This window comes from Rhinopithecus bieti, unplaced genomic scaffold (genome assembly GCF_001698545.2).
Source record: "Rhinopithecus bieti isolate Rb0 unplaced genomic scaffold, ASM169854v2 scaffold_37406, whole genome shotgun sequence".
NCBI lineage: Eukaryota > Metazoa > Chordata > Mammalia > Primates > Cercopithecidae > Rhinopithecus > Rhinopithecus bieti.
The window spans coordinates 25859-35669 of NW_016815452.1; the positions used below are offsets into that span (position 1 = coordinate 25859).

The 9811-nt window shown below is 40.9% G+C and overlaps 1 protein-coding gene across 1 annotated transcript in view; it reads left to right on the top strand.

Annotated features, from left to right (window-relative positions):
- Positions 1 to 8871, top strand: part of LOC108515964 (centromere protein I-like) — a gene marked incomplete at its 5' end in the record, with an annotated part of 16769 nt that extends 7898 nt beyond the window's left edge. The window contains 2 exons of the mRNA XM_017853172.1: positions 6762 to 6803; positions 8037 to 8871. Of these exons, the coding sequence (XP_017708661.1) occupies positions 6762 to 6803; positions 8037 to 8171 (177 nt within the window). The remainder of the gene's footprint in view (positions 1 to 6761; positions 6804 to 8036) is intronic.
- Between the last annotated feature and the right edge of the window lie 940 nt (positions 8872 to 9811).

Here is a 9811-nt window from a genome sequence, read left to right on the forward strand (position 1 = left end):
AAAAAAAAAAAAAAAAAAAAAAGAATCCAGCTGCTATTCTGATAGATAATGGCTTGTAATCTGTAGAAATTTGGGTAGTATTGCCATCCTAATAATATTCTTCCAATGCATGAACATCATATGTCGTTCCATTTATGTAGGTCTTCAGTTTCTTTCAACAATGTTTTGCAGTTTTCAGATTATAAATTTTATACTTTTTTGGTTAAATTTATTCCTAAGTATTGTGTTTTTTGATGTTATCATAAATGGAATATTTTTCTTGATTTCAGTTTTGGATTGCTTATTGCTATTATATAGAAATGCAATTGATCTGCATCCATATATTGATCTTATATCTCATAATGTTGTTGAACTCATTTATTAGTTTTATAGCTTTTGGTATATTCCTTAGGATTTTCCACATACAAGATTATGTCTTCTGCAAATAGAGATAGTTTTGTTTTTTCCTTTTAAATTTGAATGCCTTTTCTTTGTCTTGCCTAATTGTACTGCCTAGAACCTCAGGTACTATGTCGAATAAAATGGCAAGAATGGCCACTTAATCGTAGGGAGAAACATTTCACTTTGTCGTTTGTCAGGTTGGGGAACTGCCCTTCTATTCCTAGTTTGTTGAATGGTGTTTTTTGATGGAATCTCGTTCTTCTTGCCCAGGCTGGAGTGCAGTGGTGCAGTCTTGGCTCACTGCAACCTCCACCTCCTGGGTTCAAGCAATTCTCTTGCCTCAGTCTCCCAAGTAGCTGGGATTATAGGCACCTGCCACCACGCCCGGCTAATTTTTGTATTTTTAGTAGAGATGGGGGTTTTACCATGTTGGCCAGGCTGGTCTCAAACTCCTGACCTCAGGTGATCTGCCCACCTTGGCCTCCCAAAGTGCTGGGATTACAGACGTGAGCCACCACGCCTGGCCGAATGTTTTTTTTTATTATGAATGGGTGTTAGATGTTGTGAAACGATTTTTCTGCATCTATAAACATGGTTTGGTGGTTTTTGTCCTCTATTCTACTGATATGGTATATTACATTAATTGAGGTTCAGATGTTTAACCAACCTTGCATTCTTAGAATAAATCCTGTTTGGTGATGGATAACAATTCCCTTTTACACATTACTGGGTAAAGTGACCAATTTAGTTTGGAAAATAGCTCAGGCTAGATTGTCATATAAGACTTTTATGAGATAATGTTGAACTTCATAAAGACAAGTGAGTCAAGTGCAGACATAAATAATTGTAATGATAATAATTATTATGATGGTACTAATGTTTTGCCTTGCCTTTGTTTAATAACTTACCCTCTTTTTTTTTTTGAGACAGTGTTTCACTCTCGTCACCCAGGCTGGAGTGCAGTGGCACGATCTTGGCTCACTGCAATCTCTGCCTCCTGGGTTCAAGTAATTCTGCTGTTTCAGCCTCCTGAGTAGCTGGGATTATAGGCACCCGCCACCACACCCAGCTAATTTTTGTGTTTTTAGTAGAGATGGGTTTCACCATGTTGGTTAGGCTGGTCTCGAACTCCTGACCTCAGGTGGTCCTCCCTCCTCGGCCTCCCTAAGTGCTGGGGTTACAGATGTGAGCCACCGCTCCTGCCTTATCCTCTTTTTTTAAGTACCACAATATACATTGACTCTTTGATTATCAAAGCAGTCCTGTAAGGTTGTAAGGTTAGGCACCATTATTCCCATCTGAAAGAGGAAGGAATAGCCTCAGGAAGATTGATTTATTGCTAAAAGGGAAAAATAATTAACAATTATTTATTTGTTTATTTATTTATTTATTATTTTTCGATGTTTTATTTCCATAAGTTTTTGGGGAACAGGTGGTATTTGGTTACATGAGTAAGTTATTTAGTGGTGATTTGTGAGATTTTGGTGCACACATCACCTGAGCAGTATACACTGAACCCAATTTGTGGTCTTTTATCCCTCACTCCCTTCCCACCCTTTCCCCGAGTCCCCAGAGTCCGTTGTGTCATTCATATGCCCTTGCATCCTCATAGCTTAGCTCCCACTTATGAGTGAGAACATACAATGTTTTTTTCCATTCCTGAGTTACTTCACTTAGAATAATAGTCTCCAATCCCATCTAGATTGCTGCAAATGCCATTAATTCATTCATTTTTATGGCTGAGTAGTATTTCATCATATATATATGCCACAGTTTATTTACCCACTCATTGATTGATGGGTGTTTGGGTTAGTTCCACATTTTTGCAATTGCAAATTCTGCTGCTATAAACATGCATGCACAAGTGCCTTTTTTTTTGTATAATGACTTCTTTTCCTCTGGGTAGATACCCAGTAGTGGGATTACTGGATCAAATGGTAGTTCTACTTTTAGTTGTTTAAGGAATCTCCACACTGTTTTCCATAGTGGTTGTACTAATTTACATTCCCATCAGCAGTGTAGAAGGGTTCCCTTTTCACCACATCCATGCCAACATCTATTATTTTTTTATTTTATTTTTATTATGGCCAGGAATTAACAATTATTGAAGACTTGTGACTCGCCAGACTTGGCCTATAATGTACATATATGTGTTAGGCCTCAAAACTAGGTATCACTATCCCTGTTTTACAGGAGAGGAAGCTGAACTTCCAGAGTAAATTGACCCTGGATCAGTAACAAGCAAGAGAGGACACTGGGGCCATGCACTGTGATTCATGCTTGTAATCCCAGCACTTTGGGAGGCTAAGGTGGGAGGATTGCTTGAGCCCAGGAGTTTGAGACCAGCCTTGGCAATATAGTGTGATGCTGTCTTTACATAAAAACTTAGCTTGGTTTGGTGGCATGCACCTGTGCTCTCAGTTACTTGGGAAGTTGAGGTGGGAGGATCACATGAGCCTAGGAAGTCAAGGTTGCTGTGAGCTGTGATTGCTCCATTGAACTCTAGCCTGGGTGACAGAGTGAGACCTTGTCTCAAAAACAAAAGGGACATTGTTTTTCTTTTTTTGGTTGTTTTTTTAAATTTGGGGTATTTATATGATATTTTGATACAGCATACAATATGTAATGATCAAGTTAGAGTAAATGGGATATCTTACCATTTTCCATGTTAAGAATATCCCAAATCTCTTCTAGCCACTTTGAAATATACAATAAATTATTACTTATAGTCACACTACTGTGATATTAAACACTAGAATGTATTCCTTCTATCTAACTGTATTTTGGACCCATTAACCAACCTCTCTTCACATCTGTCCCCCACCCCCTTCTCCTAGCCTCTGGTGACCATCATTCTACTCTCTACCTCCATGAGATCCACTTTTTTAGCTCCCACATATGTGTGAGAACATGCAGTGTTTGTCTTTCTGTGCTTGGCTTATTTCCTTTACCATAATGTACTCCACTTCCATCCACATAGCCACAAATGACAGAATTTCATTATTTTGTATGGTTGAATAATATCCCATTGTATATATCTACCACATTTTCTTTATCCATTCATCTGTCGATGGATACGTTATTGTTAGTTTAATAGGAATAGCATTGAATCTGTAAATTGCTTTGGGCAGTATGGCTTTTTTTTTTTTTTTTTTCCCCAAGACAGAGTTTTGCTCTTGTTGCCCAGGCTGGAGTGCAATGGCGCAATCTCGGCTCACCACAACCTCCTCCTCCAGGGTTCTAGCGATTCTCCTGCCTTAGCCTCCCAAGTAGCTGGGATTACAGGCATGTGCTACCACGCCTGGCTAATTTTTGTATTTTTAGTAGAGACGGAGTTTCACCATGTTGGCCAGGCTGGTCTTGAACTCCTGACCACAGGGGATCCGCCTGCCTTGACCTCCCGAAGTGCTGGGATTACAGGCGTGAGCTACCGCACCTGGCTGGAATGATTTTAAGTAGGGTTGTAAAATGGTCTGATTTGATGTTGATAGGATATCACTTTTTTTTTTTTTTTTTTTTTTGAAGACAGTGTCTCTCTCTTGTCACCCCAGGCTGGAGTGCAGTGGGCACAATCTCAGGCTCCACTGCAACCTCCAACCTTCCGGGGTTCAAGGTGGATTTCTTTCATGGGCTCACCTCTCCAAATAGCTGGGATTACAGGCTTGCCCGGCTAATTTTTGTATTTTTAGTAGGGACAGGGTTTCACCGTGTTGGTCAGGCTGGTCTTGAACTCCTGACCTCAAGTGATCCACCCGCCTAGGCCTCCCAAAAGTGCTGGGATTATAGGCATGAGCCACTGTGCCCGGCCAATAGAGATCACTTTGGCTTCTTTTTGGAGTATGGGGTTATAAGAAGAGGCCCGAGTGGGAACAGGAACACCCATTAGGTGGCTATTGCTGAAGTCTAGACAACAGATATTGACAGTGATTTGTATCCAAGGGGTAGTAATGGAAATTGACAGAAATGGACGATTTGAGGTATATTGCAGTGGTAGAACAGATGGGACTTGATGATAGTTTGATTGGAAGTGGGAATGAGAAAATGACTTTTTTTTATTTTCTTGAGACGGAGTCTCGCTCTGTTGCTCAGGCTGGAATGCAGTGTGCGATCTCGGCTCACTGCAAGCTCTGCCTCCCAGGTTCACGCCATTCTCCTGCCTCAGCCTCCTGAGTAGCTGGGACTACAGGTGCCCGCCACCACGCCTGGCTAATTTTTTGTATTTTTTAGTAGAGACGGGGTTTCACCGTGTTAGCCAGGATGGTCTTGATCTCCTGACCTCATGATCCACCCTCCTCGGCCTCCCAAAGTGCTGGGATTACAGGCTTGAACCACCGCGCCTGGCCTTTTTTTTCTTTGTGAGACAGAGTTTTGCTCTTGTTGCCTAGGTTGAAGTGTAATGATATGATTTCGGCTTTCTGAAACCTCCGCCTCCCGAGTTCAAGTGATTTTCCTGCCTCAGCCTCCCAAGTAGCTGGAATTACAGGCGCCCGCTACCGTGCCCAACTAATTTTTTTGTATTTTTAGTAGAGATGGGTTTTCACCATGTTGACCAGGCTGGTCTTGAACTCCTGACCTCGGGTAATCCACCTGCCTCGGCCTCCCAAAGTGTTGGGATTACAGGCATGAGCCACCGCGCCCGGCTGACTTTGGTTTTTTGACTTGAACAGTTGAGTTGGTGGTAGTTCCATTTATTATTCAGAGGAATACTGATGAGAGAACAGGAGAGGTTATTTTGTTTTGTGAGGAGGACAATTTGAGAATCAAGTTCTGTTTGACCTGCTTAAATTTGAGATGCTTGTTAGACATCCAAGAAAAAAATGTAAGTAGACAGTTGGAGCTTGGTGTTCAGAAGAGATGTTCAAGCTAGAGAAATAAATAGAATATGGAATTCATCAGTGAGTAGTATATTCATCAATTTCAAAAACTTTTTTTTTCCACTTTCCTGCTTCTAAGAGATCAGATATGTCGTGTGATCATTGTCAGTCAGGTAGGAATAATAGCATATTTGTCATTTGCTATTGGAATGTGCACAGGCAGACTGCCAGAATCAGACTTCGCAGGATGGATGTCAGCAGCTTGGGGAAAAAATCTGGAGACAATATTGGAGCATTGTTGTAATCCTCAAAAACCCAATGATTTGGAGGGAGAGAGGGCAGAAGCAGTGATTCATACTTGTTATGGACTTTCCTGAAGCAGGAGCCAAAAGTAGTTAGCTTTATATATTGAGACCCCAGCACCATTAGCTTTTAGTTCTTTTTTTTGATGGAGTTTTGCTCTGTTGCCCAGGCTGGGGTGCAGTGGCACGATCTTGGCTCACTGCAACCTCCGCCTCCCAGGTTCAAGCAATTTTCCCGCCTCAGCCTCCTGAGTAGCTGGAATTACAGGTGCATGCCACCATGCCCGGCTAATTTTTGTATTTTTTTTTAGTAGAGACGGGGCTTCACCACGTTGGCCCGGCTGGTCTCAAACTTCTGACCTTGTGATCCACCTTCCTTGGCCTCCCAAAGTGCTGGGATTACAGGCATAAGCCACCATGCCCGGCCTAGCTTTTAGTTCTTTTAAGAAATGCGTTTATGTTTCCAGTAGCCAAGAGAGGACTTTGAATGTTCCCACAGCAAAGAAATAATGTTTACAGTGATAGATATGCTAATTACCATGGTTTGATCATTAAACAATGTATACGCATATTGAAACATTGCATTGTACCACATAGATATGTACAATTATTATGTGTCAGTGAAAAGAAAAAAGAAATGGTACGTAACCAACACTCTATGGCACAGAGGATGATGTGGTGTGAAAAAATACAGACATTCCACAACTCAGAGGAGTTGTACTCTGAATAGAGGGATTGTACTCCGAATATGAAGTTTTAGAAGTACTTTCACCAGTTTATTTTGTTTATATTTACTATTTTATGTTTATAAAATGATATATGATACAAACCTGCCTACATCTAAAACAACTATTTTAATTATTCTAACAATTCTGTTAAAAAGGCATTGTGTTATACACAGTTTATTTATTTGAATAGAGACAAGGTCTCATGTTGACCAGGCTGATCTCGAACTCCTAGTCTCAAGAGATCTGCCCGGCTTGGCCTCCCAAAGTGTTGAGATTACAGGTGTGAGCCACTGTACCTGGCCTGTTATACATAGTTTAGGAGTTTTCACTTAGCAATAATTTTTAAAATGTTATTTCTTAAAGCTGATGGTTATTTGAAAGGAATCCAAAAGTGATGGTAGGAATAGAACTTTGCAAATGAGCAAGTGAAGTGCCATCTTAATTTTCTGATGATTTGTACTAACCAAGTATTTCTATCCCCATATCTCCCCACTTCTTTTTTGTTTTGTTTTGTGTTTTGTTTGTTTGTTTTTAAGGAAAGCCCAGAAGAAAGGACAGTAAACATGAGTTCTATTCAGGTAAATAAATTTACTTTCATCATGTTGAGGGATTTCATATAGCTTAATTTCATCAAGAGAATTTATGCCTTTCCTTGTTTCCAAACCTTAAGCCTGCTGCCTCCACAAAGTCAAAATGAAGTGTTTGCCTTCCAAATTCATTCCAATGACTTTAATGTGAATTTATTGGCACTTATTCTTTCTAGTCTTATCTAGGATATAACTCTTGATAGTTACAGTTGCATATATATAAAGTGTGACTGTAATGAGACTGGTGTAACAAAACCGTACATAGGCCGGGCATTGTGGCTCATGCCTGCAATCCCAGCACTTGGGGAGGTCGAGGCAGGAGGATCCCTTGAGGCCTGGATTTCTTTTTTTTTTTTTTTTTGAGAAGGAGTCTTGCTCTGTCCCCCAGGCTGGAGTGCGGTGGTGTAATCTCAGCTCACTGCAACCACTGCCTCCTGGGTTCAAGCGATTCTCCTGCCTCAGACTCCGGAGAAGCTGGGATTACAGGTGTGTACCACCATGCCTGGCTAATTTTTGTTTTTTCAGTAGAGAAGATGTTTCTTCCTGTTGGCCACCTGGTCTCGAACTCCTGACCTCAAGTGATCTACCCGCCTTGGCCTCCCAAAGTGCTGGGATTACGGACATGAGCCCCCGCACCTGGAGTCCTGGAATTTGAGATCATCCTGGGCAATGTAGCAAGACCATGCCTATACTAAAATTTTAAAAAATTAGCCAGGCATAATGGCTTATGCCTGTGGTCCCAGCTACTCGGGAGGCTGAGGCAGGAGGATTGCTTGAGGCTGGGAAGTCGAGGCTACAGCGAGCTGTGATCACTGCTGCATTCCAGCTTGGGCAACAAACAGAGCAAAACCCTATCTCAAAAAATAAAAAAATAAACCATATATAATTATCTCATTATCAAAAACTGCTATTTACATATTTAATATAGGCAGTAATGTAATAATATCGGCTCCTATGTTATCTCCTAGAGTGTGAGAATGATGACACATTTCCATTGCATAGTACTTAAATTTTTTTGCCAACATAATAAAATGGATGTTTAGCCCTTGGAATTGGGTACTTTCTGGTTTAAATGTTACTTAGTGACTGAGCTCATTTTCCCCCGGAACTAATTTTGATATGTGCATGCAGGATGCTGCAAACTCTTCCTAGGGAAGGAGGAGGAAATAGAGAAAAAGCATAGTAAAATATTTGATAAGTAATTTTCCTTTTGTGTGCCTGCAGGGAAAGAAATGGAGCTGGTATTTGGACTATTTATTTTCACAGGGGTTACAAGGCTTGAAACTTTTTATAAGAAGTAGTGTTCATCATTCTTCCGTTCCCAGAGCAGAGGGCATAAACTACAACAATCAATATTAAATGAATGTTGACATAAACTGAGCATACTGGACAAAACTCCCTCCTCATTGCTAGAGCAAAATGGCTCATCTTGAGTTCCCATTTTCATTTCACTAACAGATTGCCATCCTCAAGGAGTACTCAGACTGGCCTTCTGTTCATGGCTTAGGAGAGCCTTGGTGTGGCTAACTGATTTTTAAAGATTTAGATTTTTTTTAGCCTACCAGTGAAAAATGGACCCCTTCATCATCAGGCTCTGCCTTCTACCAAATTATACATGAAAAGACACATCCGTTTTGTGGTAGGATTTTTTCACATTTTGGGGTACTATGAGCTGCATTGATGGAAGACAGCAGGCAATATGTGGTGACAGTTAATTCACAGGCATAAACATGCAAAATACTTTGCTGCCTCTGGGGATATTGTCATTTCTCTTACTATGAACAACAGCACTAGCACCAAGTTAACAGGATGCGACATGTATGACTCTGAAAGCCCTAAGTAGTTGGTAACTTCCTGGGCCTTCAATCATAGCAATTTGATGAGGGAAGGAAGGGAAGAGGATTTGTTGGGTAATCAAGACATTCCTGTATATGTCTGATTTCATGGAACTGCTCTATTTTGTTTGTGTGTATTGTATATGTATATGTGTATGTGTGTGTGTCTGTAGCTTCAGTTTTTAAGTGTTAAGGACTAAATAAACTAACTGAAATTTTACTTTTAGAAGGAATTCTGTAGTTTAAAAAAAAATCAATAATAGCTAGAATATCTTGCTGAAAATGTACTATAAAATTTTGCCTGCTGGGCATGGTGGCTTACGCCTGTAATCCCAGCACTTTGGGAGGCCAAGGTGGGTGGATCATGAGGTCAGGTCTTTGAGATGAGGCTGACCAATATGGTAAAACCCCGTCTCTACTAAAAATAGAACCTGGGAGGCGGAGGTTGCAGTGAGCCAAGATTGTGCCACTGCACTCCGGCCTGGGTGACAGAGCGAGACTCTGTCTCAAAAAAAAAAAAAAAAATTTGCCTCAATTTGAGAAGAATCAAGCAGAATTAATTTTGTCTTTAAGGATGCATACTTGGGGTTCCTTTTTTTTCCCCCCATTAAAAAAAACAAACCCTAAACTATATTATTGGATGGTGTTCAGACTAGAAATCCCATTCATCCATTGACTCATTTATTGATTCAATAAATATTTATTGAGCTCCTTACTCTGTGCCAGGTACTCTTCTGTGTGCTGGTTATACAGTTGTGACCAATACAAAGTACTTGGGGTTTGTTTTTGTTTTTGTTTTTTGAGATGGAGTCTCGCTCTGTTGCCCAGGCTGGAGTGCAGTGGCATGATCTCGACTCGCTGCAACCTCTACTTTCTGGTTCAAGCGATTCTCCTGCCTCAGCCTCACAAGTAGCTGGGATTACAGGTGCCAGCCACCATGCCCAGCTAATTTTTGTATTTTTAGTAGAGACAGGGTTCCGTCATGTTGATCAGGCTGGTCTCGAACTCTTGATCTCAAGTGATCCACCCGCCTTGGCCTCCCGAAGTGTTGGGATTAGAGGTGTGAGCCATTGCACCCAGCCCAAAGTGCCTGTTTTTATGGAGTGTACATTCCAGTGGAGAAGACAGACAATAACATATATCAAATGCTATAAAGAAAGGGCA